The sequence below is a fragment of the Anomaloglossus baeobatrachus genome, chromosome 11, assembly GCF_048569485.1.
Source record: "Anomaloglossus baeobatrachus isolate aAnoBae1 chromosome 11, aAnoBae1.hap1, whole genome shotgun sequence".
NCBI classification, from domain to species: Eukaryota; Metazoa; Chordata; class Amphibia; order Anura; family Aromobatidae; genus Anomaloglossus; species Anomaloglossus baeobatrachus.
The window spans coordinates 142,511,690-142,534,925 of NC_134363.1; the positions used below are offsets into that span (position 1 = coordinate 142,511,690).

Below are 23,236 nucleotides of genomic sequence, written 5' to 3' on the forward strand. Positions count from 1 at the left end.
CTAAGTTTGGAAATTTTACCTTTTTAAAGTCAAAAATTCATTTCTAGTGAAGATTTTTTTTTTTAAATGTTTTGTCTGAATGAAAAATAATCTGTCATGAGGTTTTTCTATGTGATCTGTGAGCAGCATAATGTAGGGGCTGAGACCCTGATTCCGGTGATGAGTCACTTACTGAGCTGTTTGCTGTCATTTTGATACAATCATCGGTTTCTCTGCTGTAGGCAGACCTAGCAGTGCTCCGAATGCTGAGCCATGTATAACCCCACCTGCTCACAATACAGATTGTACACTGGAGAACAAAATTAGAAAACACACAATTTCCTAAATGTTGCGGTTATTGTGTACTCCTCTGTGCTTATTTCCTAACCATGAGGAAACTTGTAGTATTTTAAGCTTATTTCATAAATTTGAATTTATTGTAAAGCACATAATAAAAATGTAAATGATAGATAAAAAAGAACACTGATCAAAATTAGAGAACACGTTCAGATACCTGCACATTATTGGTGTTATTCTGGCACCTGGCGCTAATTTCCTTAACTGACAAACCCTATGTAACTTGCAGCCTAACTTTCCAGTTTGCACTGACTTTGGAAAAATTATGTGCCGTTCCAAAGTGACTGAAACCCTCCAGTAGCAGGTTGCTCAGATGAAGGCCAAAGGTGCGACCCTATCAACCATAGCAAGAGAAGTTGGTCGTTCCTAGTCTTTGATTTCGAGAATAAGGCATCTTTACAACATCACAAACTTTCATGTCCCCAAAGAAGACTGGTCGTCCTCAAAAGACAACTGCAAGAGAGGACAGAATAATGCAGAGTATTTCCATTGTAAATCGTTTAAACACTACAGCTAGAATTGCTTGGCAGTACAGTAATGAACAGGGTAAGGATCTGTCTCATAATACAGTGTCACAACGTTTAAGAGCATTTTGACTGAAAGACAACTCTGCAGTGACCAAACCTTTGGGGAGGAGCAAGTTGTGTGGAGAGAGAAGTGTCCACAGTTCATTTTAGTGATGAAAGCAAATTTAATTATTTGGGTCTGATGGAGAAACATTATGTTCGTCAACAAACTGGGGAAAGACTGATCCCAAACTGTGTTAAGAAGTCAGTGAAAGGTGGTAGAGGAAGTGTCATGGTTTGGGGAATGTTTTCTGCAGCAGGAGTTGGACTTCTCATACAGCTACATGGCAGAGTGAATGCAAGTGTGGATCAGAACCTTCTTCAATAACACGTGGTTCCTTACTTGCGATCATCACTCAGTCAGTAATTTTCATGCAGGACAATGCCCCCTGTCACACAACAAAATGGAGAAAGCAATTCCTTGAAACAGAAAACATTGAAACAATGAAATGGCCACAGCCCAGAGTCCTGATCTAAACCCAATAGAAAACCTCTGGAAAATCCTTGGTGACAAAGTTATGGCCAAGAAACCCACAACAGTCAAAGAACTGTGGAAGAGATTGGAAGAAGAGTGGACCAAAATCCCACCAGAGCAGTGTGAGCGACATTAGTGATGTCCTGTGGCTGCAGATGTGCTGAAGTCATTCACAGCGACGGCCAGTACAATGTCCTACTGATTGTGACTGTTGTTACTTTCAGAAAATTTAGTTATAATCTTTCTCTGTGCTGCAGTCATTGCTGTTCTCTAATTATCCTCATCAAGATTTGGGAAAAAAAAGGCTTTATATTGATTTAAACTTTAGATCTTTTGTAAAACACTGTTTTAGTGGCATGCTGTACTCCTGACAAAAAGCCTTCAAATGTTGATTACAGTAAATTGCATTATTTCTGAAAAAAAGCGAGTGATCATACATTGTTCACAGACTAATGGCAGAAGATGTAAACTGCCCAGGCCAAAAAGACTAATGCACTACCAGGATGCAGCAAGACCTCCATTAAATGGAGACATCACAGGTGCAAAGGAAGATGGTAAAATTTCACACTTGTGGCTTGCATAGCTCACTGTTCACACATGCAGGTTCACAGTATCTGGTATGCAGCCTATTAGTTACGCCCATCACAATAGATGCAAGCAGGCCGCGCCAGTACTAAATATGTGCTCTACCTCTCTACCTATGTGACTACTGCTTTGCACACTCTTGGCATTCTCTTGATGAGCTTCAAGAGGTAATCAAAGCAGAAGGTGGCTACTTTGAAGAACCTAGAATATAAGACATATTTTAAGTTGTTTCACACTTTAAGTATTTCATTCCACATGTGTTAATTAATAGTTTTGATGCCTTCAATGTGAATCTACAATTTTCAGTCATGAAAATAAAGAAAACGCTTTGACTGAGAAGGTGTGTCCAAACTTTTGGTCTGTACTGTACTTGCAGTGTCAGTGATTGGCACATAGCAATGCAGCTGTGGGAATACTATATATTCTTTGTTTTTTACTGTGAAAATACTATATATTTTTCAATATGCTTATTTATTTCCAAGCTTTCTTTTGTATATGAGTAACAAGATAGAGCCTGCAGCTGATGTATAATATAAGGGAACAGAATGAAGAGATTGATAATGATGATGACTAGCTAGAAAGTTCGGATCCATAGCTGAGGTTCTACGTGACAACGGCCCCATGAGCAATGGAAGGGCTGGAGAGGAAATTCCAAAAATGGTCATATATCACAGGCTTTCTGCATATGTTTTTAATATAACCAATGACATACTTAGGCATTTTACTGAGCGTTTAACCCATTATTGCTCTATAAAAAGGTTTGTAAAAATAAAGCAGGTCACACATGTGCACCTGCTTTTACTGAGAGGAGTTTATACTAGATATTCTCTGTTTGGTCTGAATTCCTTGCTTGCACCCAGTGACCTTCAATATGAGATTTAGCAGACATTCACTGTTAAGGATATAGCTTTCCCGAAACTGTAAAATTCTCCTTAACACAGCCATAGCTCCAAACTTTTAAAACAGGAAAGCAGAACACATACTGTGGTGCACGGTAATTTCTACTGTGACCACTCCTTAACCTCACCCAGTAATTTATATGTATCCAGACAGAAGCATTGCTATTCGTTAAAACCATCAGTGTTCATACAAAAGACAATATTGCTGTCATGGCTCCTATAGTGCTGACTACATACAGTAAAATGCCCCCACAGTATATTCCCCCACATAGTATGATGCTCCCACAGTACATTCCCCCACATAGTATGATGCCCCCCCAGTATATTCCCCCCCACACAGTATGATGTCCCCACAATACATACACCCACTCACAGTATGATGTCCCCTCAGTCCATTCCCTCCCACACAATGATGTCCCCACAGTACATTCCCTCCCACACAATGATGTCCCCACAGTACATTCCCTCCCACACAATGATGTCCCCACAGTACATTCCCTCCCACACAATGATGTCCCCACAGTACATTCCCCCCCACACACATTAATATGTGCCCACATTACATTCCCCCACACACAGTAAGATGTCCACAAAGTACAAATAGATTGCAGTGCTTATCGTTTTTCATCACATAAAATATACTAGAAAACATTTTATTTTTCAGGTTCATTTATTCGATTTTAAAACTGAATTATATTCTCATTAATCAATAATATAAAAATACATATAAAAATATAAATTGTATAAATCTAAAACCTTTACTATAATGTAGCTATGGAACCAGTTTGTTTAGATTTAAGCCAGCCATATGCATTAGGTGACTGTCGGCCGGACTATGGTTTGGCGGCAGCCATCTTGGCCGCTGGTCACAAACAAAGGTGCAGTTGTTCGGCCGATTTGCTTGTGTTCTCCATGCGTGTGCCGCTGCCAGACATCTCTTATCTACAGTAGAACAAAAGGATCAGCAGTCCGAAATCAGACATGTCAGATATTTAACTCCCCCCGATAATATCAGTGAGTTTGACCGATATTGGGGGGCTTAACAGCTGGTGTGAATTTTTTTTTTTTTATGGGGCTAGTGGAGAGGAGGAGCTTAGCTTAGAGGGGTCTCATTTCCCATAAACTTCAGCACAAAGTCAGCTGACTCAGGACGCTCTCTTGGCGCTGTCACTGCAATGTTCGCCAACAGAAGAGCGACATACAATCTTTTGGGTCATGATACCTATGTGTCTTATAAACGACTAGAAAATGGGAGTGTAAACAAAGGAAGACCCTTATGTCCCAGGAAGTGACCTGAACCTTTCTTCAGCTTCCACTATAGACTTTTACACTTTTGAAATATGTCCACCCGTCGCACTCTGGAGGGAAAATTAGCCGCATCTTAGTTCTTTGGTGTAGCAGATAAGGTGAAGTCTCCATATTGACTTTTGGATGTGGCAGGAGAAATGCAGGATTTCAAACCCTACGAAAGTTCTTGTAATTGTCATGGATCATTTCCTCAAGGAACCACTGAGTTTACACATCGGTTTCTCCATGAGGGTTCCACCTTAAAATTGCTTGATCTACTTTAAAGGGAACCTGTCATCAGAAATTTAGCTTGAAACCTAAAAGTTTCCCCCTCTGCAGCTCCTGGGCTGCATTCTAGCAGGTTCCGGTACTTTTTGTGGCCCCTTTTAAACCAAATTAAATACATTATCAACTTGTACCTTTTGCTATGTAAATTTTGTAAATCGTCCATGGGGGCGGGCTCTCTGCTAACCGCTGCTGTTCCTCCAGCACATTGATGCCGTTCCCCCACGCTCCATTTCATCCATCAGGACGCCGCCCACTGCGCCCGATGTGCCGCCCACGCCAGGATCGCTGGTGACGTGTGTCACAAGCACAAGATTATGGGCGGCGCTGTGATTGCATTGCAAGTGCCCGCTCATAATCTCGTGGACGCGCTTTCCCCCACTGCCTCCAGCGTTCTGCGCAAGCGCTCGCCGGCCAAATGACCCGACGTCACCTCCTTCCCATCTTACCCTGCAGCAGGGCAAGATGGGAAAGAGGTGACGTCGGGTCATCTGGCCAGCAAGCGCTTGCGCAGAACTCTGGAGGAAGAGGGGAAAGTGCGGTCATGAGGTTATGGGCGGCACTTGCTGATGACACTCACAGCGCCGCCCATAACCTCGTGCCTGCGCAAAACATCACCAGCGGTCACACGTGCACACAGTGCACAGTCCCGCTACAGTCGCACAGCGCATGCAGGGGACCACGGGTGCCCAGGGGCGGTGTCCTGAGATATGAAATTCAGCGTTGGGGGGGCGGCGTAAATCTGCTGGAGGAGCAGCAACGGTCAGCAGACAGCCCGCCCCCATGGACGATTTACAAAATTTACATAGCAAAAGGTACAAGTTTATAAAGTATTTAATTTAGTTTAAAGGGGGCCACAAAAAGTACAGGAACCTTGCTAGAATGCAGCCCAGGAGCTGCAGAGGGGGAAACTTTTAGGTTTAAAGCAAAATTTCTGATGACAGGTTCCCTTTAATGTTGAAATTCTGTTTAGGTTGTCAGAACGTGAATAGTAGAGGAATGTGTACAATGAGTAAAGTTGCAACGTCTTTCTAATATCTTGCCGTATTATGACTCCATTATGGATGGAGTATTCAGGACACCTTAAAGGGCACCTGTCTACAGATTAAGCTGTAGCCACCACCAGCGAGCCCTTATATACAGTATTCTAGAATACTGTATATAAGAACCCAGGCCGCTCTGTAGAATGTAAAAATCACTCTTATTATACTCACATAGGGGGTGGTCCGGTCTGATGGGTGTCACTGCTCTCTATTCCGATGCTTCCTCTCTGCATCGATCGCCATCCTCCTTCTACTCATGCCAGTGTGGATGACGTGTCCTACGTCCTCCACACCAGCCGGTATTGCAGTCCAGGCGCGAGGAAAGGTTAAAGACAACCCACGCATGCGCACTACAGTACTTTGATCAGGGCAGATTGAAGTGCGCTTCCGCACGACCTCAATGCCGGCTAGTATGCATGACTTAGGACACATCATCCAGACGGGGCTGGGTAGAAGGAGGACTGCGATTGCTTCCGGGAGGAGGCTCCGGATCGGAGACCAGTGACACCCATTGGACCCAGACCCTAGTTGAGTGTACTAAGTAATTTTTACATTCTACAGAGCGGCCTGGGGTTTTATATATCGCATTTCATTACAGTGTATATAAGAGCTCATTGGTGGTGGCTGCAGATTATAGTCACCGAATCTGGTGACCGATTCCTTTTAAAAAAAAAAAAAAAAAGGTGAACTTAAAAGCTAAGGTCATGTGTTCACTTTATAAAGCTACTATGTGTATACTGTATGGAATCATGATGCGTGCATTGCATGGGATAGTTATCATTTGCACGCTGTATAGAGCTGCTATGTGTACAACATATGATGCCACTACTTAAGTAAAGTCTACTGAATAGATTTCCAGTTTGAGGACATAGCTTTCTTGTATGTCACATTAATATACAAGGGCATTGGTTATTGTTGAATGAATGTTTTACGTTATTTAGATGCAGGGATTATGGCTATATGGGTTAATGGTCATGGACAAAGAACCTGTACAATGTAAACCTTCCTAATGCAACATGTGATGGCAACTGGTATATGTATTGTGTATATGTCTTATACATAAAAAGTGAAATCGATAAAAAAAAAAGCCGGTATAAATCCATCAGCATGTTTTGATGACTGATGACATGGTTTTCGGATCATTCAATGAAGCGTGATAGACGACCACAGCCTGGAAGAGAAGATATTGTTCTTAGATAGGAAAAATTCCTTACATATTAAAGTCATGTTCACCCAACTGAATGTTAAACAGTTAACACCTAAATGCTATGGTCAAAAGTGACTGCAGCACCTAAGGCGGCTTTCGCACTACGTTTTTTTAACATGCGTCCTGAACGTTTTTTTAACGCAAAAAACGGATCCAGTGCAAATGCGTTTTCATTTCAATGCATTTGCAATGGACTCGCGTTAACATGCGTTTGCGTGCGTTATAGTGAGGATCCAGCAAGTTGCAGTTTTTTAACATTTTACAAAAACGCTACTTGTAGCGTTTTTGAACTGCGTCCAAATACTCCAAATTGCTGGATCCTGACTATACTGCATGCGAACGCTGGCATGCTGATAGACAGGATCCTGCTTGCTCTACTGAGCATGCCCAGAAATTAGCCTCGGGTGATCAGTCCCTCTCTCCCACTCCCTATCTCCCCCTCCCTCTCTCCCCCTCCCTCTCGCTCTCTCTCCCCCTTCCTCTCTCCCCCTCCCTCACTGTCTCTCTCCCCCTCCCTCTCTCTCTCTCCCCCTTCCTCTCTCCCCCCTCCCTCACTGTCTCTCCCCCTCTCCTCTCCCTCTCCTCTCTCTCCCCTGCCTGAGAGCTGCGGCCACTCATAACCAAGGTAAATATCGGGTAACCAAGCAAAGCGCTTCTCTTAGTTACCCAATGTTTACGTTAGTTATGTGTGCAGGGAGCCCGGCTCCTAGTAGCTGCGGATACTCGTAACAAGGTAAATATCGGGTATCCAAGCAAGTTACCCGATGTTTACCTTGGTTACGAGCCTCCACGGCTGTCAGATGCCGGCTCACAGTCTATCACGTTCAGTTCCACTGACTCCCGATCACATGACTCCAATGCCCGCCCATAAATTTAAAGGGACAGGATCCTGCAAAATAACACATGCGTTTGCATGCGTTTTTTTGCTGTAAAAGCAGGATCCGCTTTTACAGCAAAAAACGTTCATGACGCATGTTAAAAAACGTAGTGTGAAAGCAGCCTAAGCGGTTTGACCGAGGCAAGGAGCTCACATAGTACCTTTGATATCCCCATGATGTACCTAATCATAAGATAGCAATGGATAACTATGACTGCCAGGAGCCCAATAAAGTGGGAGCCTAACAAAGCCGTGGTCTAGTAATAGGTCAGTTTATCACTACTGACCGCTTCATATCCCCTAGCAGAGCTACAAAAGTACAATAAAGTTAAACAAGTTTAATAAAAAAAACTCCCAAAAACACTTTTTCTATAAAAAAAAATATAAAAAATTAACATATACAATATCACCTACAGAATAAAGGATAGCACAGAATAAAGGACTATATTAAAGTAAGGAAGGAGTTAAAATCTTCAGACCTGCCAAAACATGTTCTTAGGCCCCCCCTCACATGTCCGTGATTCCGATACGTATGACGTCCTTTTTCATACGTACCAGAGACACGGACATGCGCAGACACATTAAAATCAATGGGTCTGTGCACTCATCTGAGTTTTTTCACTGACGGGTGTCCATGTGTTTCACACAGAGACAAGTCAGTTTTTCCCCAACAACACTGATATGATCCATGTGACATCAGTGTAACACGTATCATAGAAAACATGTCTTTGAAACAAAATACTTTTCTATACTCACCTATCTCCAGCGCTGCTGTTTTCGGTGTTGCTGTCACTTGCTTCCAGGCAGCTCATTATGCTCGTTATTATTCACTGTACTCTAGACCCGGAAGCAGCAGCGCCAGGGACAGTTAAGTAAAAAGTTCCTGATCTCCATGTGCGATCATGGATAGCACACGATGAACGCCAGTGTGCCAAAATCAAGGCACAGAGATAGCCATATGCACCTTCAGCACAGACCATGAAAAAAACATGCATTTTTATCACTGATCTGTGAAGGGTCCTTACAGCGTGGGATTTCACTTTTGTAACAAAGACTTGTTTAGGGGATGTGGCTTAGCTGCGTGGATGCTGGGAGTGTCTTTACTTATTATGCAGTTATGTCTTCTACTATTTGCTATCCTGTAAGGAATGCCTAAACTTATGTATGGTATACCAATATTTCTGAGGACTATGAAAAGATGGTCATTAAAATCATTTGGAGAGCTTTGGAAATCACATGCCTGTTTATTTATTTAATTCTCACCTGCGCCGTAAATGAACTCCAGAAACTTGCAATTGAAGTGGCAATTACTTCAACAAACTTCCACCTTTTGGCCCCCCACCATTTAGTGGTACTTTTAGCCACCCAGTCATACAGAGACCTAAAGATGTTCTCATTTGCTGTGAATTTCCCTGAATTTCCCTATCACTGCCTTTTTTTCATTCTCAGGATCAGGGGTGGTCTCAAATGTCAAACTCCGCCCCCCCCACCCCCCCATTGATCTTTAAAGGAAACCTGTCACCAGTTTTGGGCCCTATAAGCTGCGTCCACCACCAGTGGTCCCTTGTATATAGTATTCTAACATGCTGTATATAAGAGCTTAGGCCGCTGTGTAGAACATAAAAAACACTTTCTAATACCTAGGGGGTCGGTGAGGTGCAAACTGGTCAGATGGGTGGTGCAGTTCTCCGGGACTGGCGCTTCCTCTTTTGGCCCTCTTAGTCCTCCTTCTTTTGAAGCTGCTATGCATGACGCGTCCTACATCATCCACACAGGTCGGTATTGAGGTCCTGCGCAGGCGCACTACAATACTTTGATCTGCCTTGTTCAGGCCAGATCAAAGTGCGCCTGCGCAGGACTTCAATGCTGGCTAGTGTGGATGATGTAGGACGTGTCATGCACACCGGCTTAAGAAGAAGGAGGACAAAGATGGCCGAAAGAGGAGGCACCGGTCCTGGAGAACGGTGCCACCCATCTGACCAGTTTGCATCGCACCGACCCCCAGGTGAGTATTATAAAGTGATTTTTATGTTCTACACAGCGGCCCGAGCTCTTATATACAGCATGTTTAGAATGCTGTATACAAAAGACCTCTGGTGGTGGCCACAGCTTATAGGCCGAAAAACTGGTGACAGGTTCCCTTTAACTGAGGGCATATCTGTGCTCCTTTCAAAGTCTCCATTGCAGAATCAATGTTCTTTCAGGGGAAAAAGTTTTTTGCATCAAAATGACAGCGAGACCGGACAGACCCCATTGTAAGTCAATAAGGTCTAGTGGGTGCCAGTGACGTCCGCCCTGTGACAGATTCAGCTCTTTGACATTGACCATGTAAGTGATTTGTACATTACAAGCATTTCTCACCACTTCGCTGTATGACGTGCTGCACGCAGCTTTGCATCCAAAGATAGATGTAGACAAGGCAATGCAGAACTCCAAAGCTGTAAGGAGCAAAAGAGTTGCTCCGATGCCCTGGTAGAGCGTCTATAAGGGGAAAAGATATAGATAACATTCAAACAATGCAATCTACTTGTACATACAAATCAGATGAAAACCATCATTTGAAAGTTCACAGCAGAGAACGTCTATAGCAGTCATGGCGAACCCTTTACAGGCCGAGTGCCCAAACTGTAGCCCTAAACCCAATTTTTTTTCCGAAGTGCCAACCAATCCTATTATGTAAATAATTGATTATAACCTTACTTTTGCCGTCTTCTCTTCTCTTCAGCAGGGGGCATCACACTCATGCGTGCTTACCACACATGGAAGCTGAGCCCCTGCTCTTTCCAGACACAGCAGTTGGATTGATCTTTCTGGAAAAAATTGCAGCATATTAGACAGAGATTTTAGCATGGAATGCAATCAGATGTCCCCCTGTAATCCACATCTACATTTCAAGTCTGAACATCTTGAAATCCCATAAAGATGTGCGAGTTGCTCCCCTCCCCTTTCATTGTGTAGTTATGTCCCCCTTCCTGGCCACTTCTTGGTAAACATGTCCCCCATCCTGATATATATTTCCTAAATTCTGGTATATTTCTCCCCATCATGGCCCCATCCTGGTAAATATACCTCATCCTGGTAAATGTCCTCCATCCTGGTAAATGTACCCCATTCTGGCATGTTCCCCCATGCTGGTAAATGTACCCCATTCTGACATATTGCCCATCCTTGTAAATGTTCCCCCATCCCGGCATGTACCCCATTCCTGGTAAATGTCCTCCATCCTGGTAAATGTTCCCAATCCTGGTTAATTTACCCCCATCCAGGTAAATGCACCCCCATCCTGGTAAATGTACCCTATCGTGGCATGTTTTCCCCATCCTGGCATGCATGTTTTCCCCATCCTGGCATGCATGTTTCCTCCATCCTGGCATGCATGTTTCCTCCATCCTGGCATGCATGTTTCCTCCATCCTGGCATGGATGTTTTCCCCATCCTGGCATGCATTGTTTCCCCATCCTGGCATGCATGTCCCCCCCCCATGCTGGCAAGCATGTTTCCCCCCCATGCTGGCATGTGTGCCCCCCCATGCTGGCATGTGCTACCCCCCCATGCTGGCATGCGTGTTCCCCCTCCCCATGCTGGCATGTGCGTTCCCCCCACCCCATGCTGGCATGTGCGTTCCCCCACCCCACGCTGGCATGTGCGTTCCCCCACCCCACGCTGGCATGTGCGTTCCCCCACCCCACGCTGGCATGTGCGTTCCCCCACCCCACGCTGGCATGTGCGTTCCCCCACCGCCACCCCACGCTGGCATGTGCGTTCCCCCACCGCCACCCCCCATCTCCATCTTGGCACAGCCGCACACGAGTTGTAAAAAAAAAAAAAAAAAAAAGCAACACACAACTTACCTTCCTGCACCCGCTCCCCCGCTGCGCGCCGCTGGGTACTCAGTTCCCACGCGTCCAGAAGACCTCATTACACCGGCGCCGCTCACTGACGCTCCTCCGTCTCCTAGGCAACACACCTGCAGCCTGGGGGAGGAGGAGTGTCAGAGCGAGGAGAAATGTCTCCTCCGCTCCAACATAGTTTTGATCTGCCGGCGCCTCTGCACCAGCAGATCAAACCGGCAGGATCAGGCGACAGCACGCGTGCCAGCAGAATGGGCTCTGCGTGCCCCTGGTGGCACGCGTCCCATAGGTTCGCTATCACTGGTCTATAGGGTCCATGTCTTAGTGCACCATGACACAGAGTGAATATCCACCTTCAGATACCAATTTACCATTTACCTATAAAATTATCTGTATGATGTCATATGAAAAACATGCAGAAGAAAAAAGCTGCCAAACTTACAATACTATGATCAGATACAAATGCACAACAGCGTGCAGCAGGCCCCAATGATAAAGGTTGAGGCAGCGCTGGTGCCACTTACTAAGCCACCAAACATCTGTGGAGTGGCTGCCTAGTATTCAAAATGCACACAGGTCTGCATAGAGAGCCATTCACACCATTATGGTAGATGCACCGCTGTCCCTATAACAGCCTATTACCAACCCTCCTATTACATCAGGCGTGTTGTCAATACCATGTGTACACCCACAGGACAGGCACCCCACAGTTCCAGTGTGGCGCCCAGGACTAGCCAGGTCGTCACAGGGACTACAACACGACACCCCCACCCCGAGATAGGCACATCAGCCAGACACAAAATCCTTGTTGCCTCCCTCCAGGGAGGCTGATGTCCACACCAGGTGGGGTGGAGCCAGGCGGTTGGTCCCACCCACTGAGGAGTTCACAGTCCTGGAGGCCAGAAAAGGAAAACAGTTCAGTTAGGGAAGTGGCAGTAGAGGACCAAACTGACTGTGTCCGGGTACGTGACCCGGGCACCGAGAGCGAGGTTGGCAGACGGTGGTGGCTGTCTGCAGGAGAGGCAGATCGACGCGGAACCGTAGGACCAGGGACGGGAGCGAAGTGAAGCCAGCACAAACCGACAGGGCCTGCGGACCCCGACCAGGCTTGGAGTCGCCGTTAAACAGGTCAAATCCGTTTGTGACCGGAACCACAGTAGTTTCCAAACAGCCAAGACCCGATTGAAAGCAATCGTCCAACCAGCACAAGGGAAATACAGCTACCGCCACCGCTAGAGTTCCCAGGGCCAGAGCCTGCGGGCAAAAGGGCTCCTCCAGCCCATATACACGCTGGGGAGCGGGTTACCGGTGGGAAGCCATCGGGACCGAAGATACACAAAAGGTGCAGGGAAAGGCAGCCACCACCAACCGTCCGGGAGAAACCACAGCAGCCGGCTGCGGGACCCGTCCATCCAGCCGTTTGTTTTACCAGAGACTTTGCATCCATTTGTGGCTGAGTGAGTACTACCGTGCCGTCCGGCACCGCGCTGCGCAGCCAAGCGACCCAGCACCTTGCCAACCCTGCCTCCCCGTCACCTCACCAGGCCCCGGGACCACCAACGGGAGAGAAACATCCCAGATGCTCCCTGCCATCGCTCCCAGGATCCCCGTCAACAGCAGCGGTGGTACCCCAACCTCACCACAAACAGTGGGTGGCGTCACGGACCATATTCCCCCCAAACCACACTAACCCCCCCTTTCACTCACGGGCGAGGAGTGCCGCTCGAGTCCCCGGATCCGGCCCACTGCTCGAGCCACCAAGCAGCCATCGCAGCAGCGCCGGACCTGAGCGTTAGCAAGCGCAGCGCAGCGGCGTCCCTCCCCGCCCGCGACACCAGTGGTCGTTGTGGGTGAGGTAATTGTCTGCTGTACCCCGGCACGCTACATGAAAATGGAGGGCTTGGCTGGGTGTGGGGTGTTACACTCCGGAGGCGATGTGTGTTTGCAGGCCGCATGTTGCCGATGGTTTTGGCTGGCCAGGACCAGATGGTGCACAGGTCATTGAGGGAGACCACAAGTTCATAAAAAATATATATTTAGTAAAACTAAGTTTTGCTCCCTCTCTTCAGGACACCCACGTCATGTGGCTCTCCTGCTCCTCAGACCTGAGGGCTGTTTCACCCGACATTGCCTAGCCACTACTAAAAGGCCCAATCAATAGGAGAACCATGGCACCGCTGACAGGATGGTGCTCAAGTAGGATCCAATCCCATAAGATATAAGGAGTAGAACTTGGCACTCGAATGCGACTTGAAGAACTACGTTTGTGTTGTTTAGAATGGTTTCAGGATGAACGAGCGCAAGAAGCTGAGCGCAGTGTCCACCACTGTCCATGGAGGTTAGCAAAAAGACGCTGCGTCCAATCTGCTGATATTTCTGATCATGGGCATACACTGTTACACATAATCCCGGTGCAAGCGTGCAGGATAAATATGAGCTGCGCTGTACCGCGATCTTTTAGAGACAGAATAAACAAATCAATAGTGGTTGAAGAATTGGCTCTATTTATTTTTTACACCGTTCACCTTGCGGTATAAGTGATAGGGCAGACTTATTTCTCTAGTGAGTACAATCACAGCGATACCAGGTTTATATTGGGGTTTTTTTAGGTTTGGTACCTATCACACTAAAACCACTTTTTACAAAATAAAGGTTTTAGGCATCACACGATTTTGAAGGCTATATTTTTTCTTATTTTTTTGCCAACAGTCATGTGAAGGCTTAGATTTTATTGGTACAATTTTTAATCACATACAGTAATAATTTTTGATCGCTTTCTATTCCGCTTTTTGTGAGACAGAATCAAGACGAAACAGCAACTCAGGAATATTTTTTTTTTTTTACGCCATTCACTATGCTTTAAAAGTGATAAGATAGTTTTGCATAGTTTTGATTTTGTTTTGCCACTTTTACGCCATAAAAACAATTTTATCGTGAAAAAATAAGTTTTTGCATTATAGCATTCTGAGAGCTATAACTGTTTTATTTTTTGGCTGACGGAGCTGTATCACAGCTTGTGTTTAGCAGGACAAGATTACGTTTTCAGCAATACAATTTATATATGAGTTTTTGATTGTGTTTTATTCCACTTTTTTGTCAGCTGTATGTTAAATAGACAGTTTTTGCTACGTTTTTTCTTTTTTTTTTTTTTACCATGTTCACTGAAGGGGTTAAAGAGTGTGACAGTTTTATAGCTTGGGTTGTTACAGATGCGGCAATACCAAATATGTGTACTTTATTTTTTGACTGGAATTTTTTTTTTTCATTTTCTGATTTTTTTTTTAGACTATTTTTACTTTTTTTAAAACTTTTTTTTAACTTGTTCACTTTGTCCCTTTATAGGACAGGACCCTACAGTGCTCTGATTGCAGCTGCAATGTTCTGCAGTGCTCGATCACTGCAGGACATCGCAGCTGTCAGTGCTACACTGAGAGAGTGTGTCTGATTATGCTGATGGCATGATCACACAGGCTGTCCGTAGGCTCCCAGTTGTCAGGTGACCTGGAAGTCGCGCAATCCCTCTCCTAATCCCCCAAGCGTCGCGATCGGTATTGATCACGGCTATTAGGGGGTTAATTAGCCGGGGATGGCACAGGCAGGCAGTAACTTGACTGTCGGGTAAGCAGAGTTACCGGCCGCGATCGCGGGGGCACAGTCCCCTGTAGCCCCGTGATTTTTGGGACATACTGGTACATCTCTAGTCATTAAGTCACACAAAAATAGGATGTGCCGGTACTGCCTGTGGTTCTGAAGGGGTTAATAAGGTATAAGTGTTATAGGTTTGCAGGTGAATGGTTAAACCTACCTAGCAACAGACAGGTGACAGTTGGGATTAGCTTATAGGGGGAGGAGCTAGTGGTGAGGGAAAGAAATGGTTTCTGTTGGAACGTCAGCTAGGGCCCAGCCTGTGCCAGAAACAGCCCTCAGGTCTGAGGAGGAGAGCCACATGACGTGGGTGTCCTGAAGAGAGGGAGCAAAACTTAGTTTTACTAAACATATATTTTTTTATGAACTTGTGGTCTCCCTCAATGACCTGTGCACCATCTGGTCCTGGCCAGCCAAAACCATCGGCAACATGCAGCCTGCAAACACACATCGCCTCCGGAGTGTAACACCCCCACACCCAGCCAAGCCCTCCAGTTTCATGTAGCATGCCGGAGTACGGCAGACAATTACCTCACCCACGACGACCACTGGTACTGTGGGGTGCATGTCCTGTGGGTGTACATATGGTATTGACAGCCCGCCTGAAGTAATAGTAGTGAGTTTGGTGACTGTGCACTGTCTGAACATAATATTGTGATTATGGCTGGGGGTTTTTATTGGCATACTTGCAGTATCAGGGACCGGACGTTAGTGGGCGTGACTTAGTTGGTGAGTGTGAGTGGCCTTTGGCTGGTCGCTTTCCGCTGACTGACTAAGTCCAGTCACCCCCCCCACCAACAGAGTTCCCTTATTCATTGTTAGCATTTCAGTGTGCAGCTGTATGTTATCTCTTGGTCCAGCAACACCACAAACATTGATTGTTTAATCAACAGGAGATTATCACTGTTTGACTAGCTATCATGTGTTTGCTGGTCCAACCTCGCCCCCAGCACTGATTAGCAGCTTGCTGTCAATATACAATGTACACAGAAAGCTGTGGTGTTGGCGGGTTATACACAGCTCCACAACTGAGCTCTGCTAGATCTGAAGCAGAGAAAACTGTGATTGTATCACAACTGCTGCACTCAGTAAACAAAGTGACACATTGCTGGAATCAGGGTCTCTGTTCCTTAATTATTACTGCTCTCAGATGACGTAGCATAAACTTTGTGCAAGATTTCCCTTTTAAGGTGGAACCCCATCTGTGTCGGTACTTAGATGTCCTGGTTGCTCTTGACCCAGGCATGTTAAAGGTCTCTAAAATCCTATCCCAATATGTAGGAGGTATAATAATAATAATATTCAGAAATACATCCAATTAGAAATGTAATATAATTCTTCTGAAAAGCTATGTCTCTTACTTCATGTGCAGGGCATTACAGTAACTTAGGTATACGTGGTTAGACCACACATATATGGAGAGTTAGTCGCTAGTGGTCATAACCATGGCTACCTAAGCTATTGGCATGCTATTGCTATTTTTTCATGCCATCAATGAATGCCTAAGGTCCTGTAATGCCCTGCACATGAGGTAAGAGACATGGCTTATCAGGAAAACTATACTACATTTCTAATTGGAGGTTTTTACTAATAATCTTATTATTACACCTACTACCTATTGGGATAGGATCTTGGAGATGGGAATACTTTAAGGGGTTGATCTGCTGTTACAGTTACTGGTGAGTATACAATACTGCGGAGTCATATACACGCACCAGACATGTGACATCAATGTACAGCCGGCACACTACATATTTTCAAGAGGTCGACCACACTTTTGTGCTCACTTTCAACAGACGACCCCTTACATTTGCAAAATAAAGTACCTACACAAAACTATCAAGATTTTATACCCCAAACTAAGGGTGTGAATGTAAAGCTATTTTTTGTGCTGATTAAATCTTTAACTTTCTTGTAGAAATCCATTTTTTTGTTTTAGAGAAATCCATAGATGAAATTCTATGCTAAAGGGTCGCAAGTGCAGTGAGCTGGCACTGCACTTACAGCTCTCCCACTATTCCCTGCCTCCGGTCTCTGAAACATGAGTGACCTTCAGACCAGAGGCAGCAGCGGGCGGGGAAATAAGGAGAAATGCAGGAGATCTGTAAGTGCACGGCCCGCCCCCTGCACTTAGCATACAACCTCAACTCACCCTCAACCTCATTCAATCGAATTTCTACAAGAAAGATATGGATTTACTCAGAATATACTACTTAAAGGGAACCTGTCACCAGATTTGGCCCCTATAACCTGCAGCCACCACCAGTGGGTTCTTATATACAGCATTCCAGAATACTGTATATAAGAGCTCAGGCCGCTCTGTATGACGTAAAAATCACTTTTATAATACTCACCTAAGGGGCGGTCTTGTCCGATGGGTGTCGCTGTTCTCCAGTCCGGTGCCTCCTCTGTGCGGCGATCACCATCCTCTTTCTACCCATCCCAGTGTTTAGAAGTATGCTACGGATAAGAAGCGCAGATAGGGTCTTATCTGGTGGGATTTGACAAGACAACAGGTAAGGTACTCACCTGTAGAAGTTGTGCCAGTCACAATGCCAATATAAGCATAAAATGGCGTCTGTTACAGCCTTGGAGCGACGTATTACAGATGTGTATGACGGAAACTGGGAGATGCCGCGCTGACATCAAACATCCAAAAGTTGATTAATTTCTCTTTTGTTAAATCCGATCTATGCGTTTCGGAGGACGCAGCCTCCTTCTTCAGGACAATTATGACAGAAACATCAAACCCTTTTTTTTTGTCATAATTGTCCTGAAGAAGGAGGCTACGTCCTCCGAAACGCATAGACCTGATTGAAGAAAAGAGAAATTAATCAACTTTTGGATGTTTGATGTCAGCGCGGTATATCCTTCTTCCACATCTGTAATACCCATCCCAGTGTGGATGATGTGTCCTACATCATCCTACACACTCTCTCCCTGAACATTGGCACACAGAACAATGCTCTCTAATCCACTTACAGTGGGCTCATTTGTCCTCCCATAGATATAATCCTGAACCATAATTGGTAGCCATATCTACCGTAATTGAGTCCTGTTGGATCCTTTATTTCATAAAAACTGTGTCCGGGATATCACACATTGTCTACACCTGGGTTTCCATATACCGCAATAGAATAAAAGACACCTATTACGTGCAATTGACAAGCTATTTACCTTGAGAGGTTTCAGCCTATCTGGACATAATTAGTCCTCTAGTGGTTTATCCAGATATATCCATGATTTGGTCCACTAGTTATTGAAGACGGCTTAGCTGAAACGTTTTTTTGAATGGACTGTTTATTCAAATATAAAATATTTTTTTTAAAAATTATTTACTTTTTCAGTGCCAGAGTCTCTATTATATTATTCATAGTTTTTTCTCCTGAGCACCAATCGTAATTGGGGAGCAGAGTTACACTCCTTTCTACTACTACTACTACTACATCATCCTACACCCGGCATTGCGGTCCTGCGCAGGCGCACTTTGATCTGCCTGGCTGAGGGCAGATCAAAGTATTGTAGTGTGCGGTCTTTAACTTTTCCTCGCGCATGCGCATTAAGGCTGCTTTACACGCAGCGATATCGTTAGCGATGACGCTCGTGAAAGCACCTGCCCCCATCGTTTGTGAGTCACGGGCAAATCACTGCCCGTGGTGCACAATATCGCTAACACCCGTCACACGGACTTACCTTCTTAGCAAAGCTTTGCTGTGGGTAGCGAACAACCTCTTCGTTAAGGGGGAGGTTCGTGCGCCGTCACAGCGACGTCACACAGCGGCCGACCAATAGAAGCGAAGGGGCGGTGACTAGCCGCATTAACGACACGCCCACCACGTTGCCGGAGGACACAGGTAAGCTGTTCTTCGTCATTCCCGGGGTATCACACGTAGCGATGTGTGCTGCCTCAAGAACGACGAACAACCTGAGTCCACAACGACCAACGAGATTTTGAAAATGAATGACGTGTCAACGATCAACGTTTTGGTGAGTATTTTTGATCGTTAACACTCGCTCGGAGCTGTTACACGCAACGACGTTGCTAACGACGCCGGATGTGCGTCACAAATTCCGTGACCTTGACGACATATTGTTAGATATGTCGTTGCGTGTAAAGCCCCCTTTAGAGTACTTTGATTTGCCCCATCAGGGTCGATCAAAGTGCGCCTGCGCAGGACCACAATGCCGGCCTGTGTGGATGACGTAGGACACATCATCCATACTGGAGAGGGTAGAAGGAGGACAGCGATCGCAACAGACAGGAGGTGTCAAGACCGGAGAGCAGTGACACTCATCGGACCAACCCCTAGGTGAGCATAATAAGTGATTTTTACGTTATATAGAGCTGCCTGGGCTCTTATATACAACATGTTAGAATGCTGTATATAAGAGCTCACTGGTGGTGGCCGCAGCTTATAGGAACCAAATCTGGTGACAGGTTCCCTTTAACCATCTTTATACACATGCCATTATTTTGGGGTGTAAGATACTGATGACAGGTTCTCTTTAATGGGAAAACACTAATTTTAAAGTTTTTATAAACATTTGAAAATTACCAGTTGTACGAATTCCCTATCACACGTTTCACTTTGCTTGTCATATGCACAGTAGAAGTCGGTATAATGGTATTGACCGCGATACGATATTTCAGCTACAAACACGGCAAGTATTATTCCTGTAATCCCGGCTGCTGCAGAGCTGATTATGTTTAGACCTAAGCTTGCGTTCACCTGCAATAAAATAGAAAAAAAACTATCCTAAATTATTATAAAATATACATTAGGATATTGCGTAAAGGAAAAGTTCTGCTAACTAGATCATAGTGAAAGTGATGAGAGGATGACAATGCTCTGATCCAAGCAATTTAATTCCTCCTTACATGCCAACATCAAAAGTGACCACAACATAGGGGATCGCTGTTTATATCAACCAATAGGTACCCACGCTGCAAGATTTTATGCTATTATGGCAATCACAGGCCTCTAGATCTGTAATGTTCAAAAGTCTATTGAAACCAGCCAGAGGTGGGGTCTAATGGGAGACCTGTAAGGGTACCGTCTCACTAAACGACGTACCAACGATTCCGACCACAATAAGACCTGGTCAGTATCGCTGGTGCGTCGCTACATGGTCGCTGGTGAGCTATCAATCAGGCAGATCACACCAACGACCAGCGACTCTGCGCTTGGTAACCAGGGTAAATATTGGTTAACTAAGCAAAGCGCTTTGCTTGGTTACCCGATATTTACTTTGGTTACCAGCGTACACCGCTTAGCACTGGCTCCCTGCACACGTAGCCAGGGTACACATCGGGTTACTAAGCAATGCGCTTATATATACAGTTAGGTCCAGAAATATTTGGACAGTGACACAAGTTTTGTTATTTTAGCTGTTTACAAAAACATGTTCAGAAATACAATTATATATATAATATGGGCTGAAAGTGCACACTCCCAGCTGCAATATGAGAGTTTTCACATCCAAATCGGAGAAAGGGTTTAGGAATCATAGCTCTGTAATGCATAGCCTCCTCTTTTTCAAGGGACCAAAAGAAATTGGACAAGGGACTCTAAGGGCTGCAATTAACTCTGAAGGCGTCTCCCTCGTTAACCTGTAATCAATGAAGTAGTTAAAAGGTCTGGGGTTGATTACAGGTGTGTGGTTTTGCATTTGGAAGCTGTTGCTGTGACCAGACAACATGTGGTCTAAGGAACTCTCAATTGAGGTAAAGCAGAACATCCTGAGGCTGAAAAAAAAGAAAAAATCCATCAGAGAGATAGCAGACATGCTTGGAGTAGCAAAATCAACAGTCGGGTACATTCTGAGAAAAAAGGAATTGACTGGTGAGCTTGGGAACTCAAAAAGGCTTGGGCGTCCACGGGTGACAACAGTGGTGGATGATCGCCGCATACTTTCTTTGGTGAAGAAGAACCCGTTCACAACATCAACTGAAGTCCAGAACACTCTCAGTGAAGTAGGTGTATCTGTCTCTAAGTCAACAGTAAAGAGAAGACTCCATGAAAGTAAATACAAAGGGTTCACATCTAGATGCAAACCATTCATCAATTCCAAAAATAGACAGGCCAGAGTTAAATTTGCTGAAAAACGCCTCATGAAGCCAGCTCAGTTCTGGAAAAGTATTCTATGGACAGATGAGACAAAGATCAACCTGTACCAGAATGATGGGAAGAAAAAAGTTTGGAGAAGAAAGGGAACGGCACATGATCCAAGGCACACCACATCCTCTGTAAAACATGGTGGAGGCAACGTGATGGCCTGGGCATGCATGGCTTTCAATGGCACTGGGTCACTTGTGTTTATTGATGACATAACAGCAGACAAGAGTAGCCGGATGAATTCTGAAGTGTACCGGGATATACTTTCAGCCCAGATTCAGCCAAATGCCGCAAAGTTGATCGGACGGCGCTTCATAGTACAGATGGACAATGACCCCAAGCATACAGCCAAAGCTACCCAGGAGTTCATGAGTGCAAAAAAGTGGAACATTCTGCAATGGCCAAGTCAATCACCAGATCTTAACCCAATTGAGCATGCATTTCACTTGCTCAAATCCAGACTTAAGACGGAAAGACCCACAAACAAGCAAGACCTGAAGGCTGCGGCTGTAAAGGCCTGGCAAAGCATTAAGAAGGAGGAAACCCAGCGTTTGGTGATGTCCATGGGTTCCAGACTTAAGGCAGTGATTGCCTCCAAAGGATTCGCAACAAAATATTGAAAATAAAAATATTTTGTTTGGGTTTGGTTTATTTGTCCAATTACTTTTGACCTCCTAAAATGTGGAGTGTTTGTAAAGAAATGTGTACAATCCCTACAATTTCTATCAGATATTTTTGTTCAAACCTTCAAATTAAACGTTACAATCTGCACTTGAATTCTGTTGTAGAGATTTCATTTCAAATCCAATGTGGTGGCATGCAGAGCCCAACTCGCGAAAATTGTGTCACTGTCCAAATATTTCTGGACCTAACTGTATATATATATATATACACACACACACATACATACACGTGTGTGTGTGTGTGTGTGTGTTTGTGTTTGTGTTTGAACAACGGCATAATAGGGGACAAGAATGGGACCAGAATGAGGACATTACTGAAGGATCGGCACATTACTACAGGGGGCACTGTGGGCACATTAGTACAGAGGACAGGCACATATAATGTAGTAAAGTGCCCATCCTTGTCCCCATAATATAGTAATGTGCTCATCATATATTAATGTTCCCCATCCTGTAGTATTGTGCCATCCTTCTGCTCATCCTGTAGTATTGTGTGCATCCTATAGTAATGTGCCCCATCCTTGTGCCCATCCTATAGTAATGCCTCATCCTGTAATAATGTGCCCCATCCTTGTGCCCATCTTGTGATAATGTGCCCATTCTGTAGTATTGTGCCCAACCTGCTCATCCTATAGGAATGTCTCCTTTCCTGGTCCTCTTCTTGTAGCAATGCTCCATTCTGTAGTAGTGTCCCCTTATGTGCCATTCTTCACACACTCAAAAAAAAACCAAAGACAAATTCTGCTCACTAGTTCTAAGTTCCCTCGGCATCCTGTTTGCTTCTTGCAGTCCGCAGCCCCCTTCATGAGCCCTGCCGGTGCAGGGGTCGCTGCTGACAGCGCTTTATATCAGATGGCAGATTACCAGGTGCTGCGCAGGGACGCGCTCTGTATACAGCTTCTCCAGTGATCAGCTGCTGGCCTCTGATTGGCCAGTGGCTGATCATTGCAGTAGCTGTATAGAAACTTTGCATCTGCACAGCTTCGGGAAGTCAGTGATCTGATATAAAGCACTGACTGCACGGGCCCCAGCACAGGCAGCGATGATCAAGGCAAACAGCTTCAGGGGGCGGGGTAAGGTGGGCAGGTACTCCATACACTGTACCCTCCCAGTAGGGCAGCAACATGAAGTCTGCTGTGTTGCCTGTCAACAAGGTCCTTCCCCTGTCAACGTGATGTCATAGGAAGCAGCAAAATCACTGCAGGAGAGGTCACATGACCACTCTGAGCCGGGGGAGAGGGGCTGACAGCAGGGCAGGTAGGTAGTTACTATCTACTTTTACCTGTCCCAATGTAGCACAGTAGTGAAATTACAAAAATAAGGCAAAATAAGTCGGGTAACCCCTTAAAGTGTAATGTGTTTTAGATAAGGTGTTTTATTC

General features: G+C 45.2%; 1 protein-coding gene across 2 annotated transcripts in view; it reads right to left on the reverse strand.

The window, feature by feature from the left end:
- Positions 1 to 6,143: 6,143 nt before the first annotated feature.
- The window catches only part of LOC142257265 (membrane-spanning 4-domains subfamily A member 4A-like), a 56,217-nt gene continuing 39,124 nt past the window's right edge, over positions 6,144 to 23,236 (reverse strand). For both annotated transcript variants that reach the window (XM_075329431.1, XM_075329430.1), the window contains exons 5-7: positions 19,613 to 19,786; positions 9,922 to 10,041; positions 6,144 to 6,647 (exon numbers count right to left, since the gene is read on the reverse strand). In XM_075329431.1, the coding sequence (XP_075185546.1) occupies positions 6,579 to 6,647; positions 9,922 to 10,041; positions 19,613 to 19,786 (363 nt within the window). In that variant the 3' untranslated portion in view covers positions 6,144 to 6,578. The remainder of the gene's footprint in view (positions 6,648 to 9,921; positions 10,042 to 19,612; positions 19,787 to 23,236) is intronic.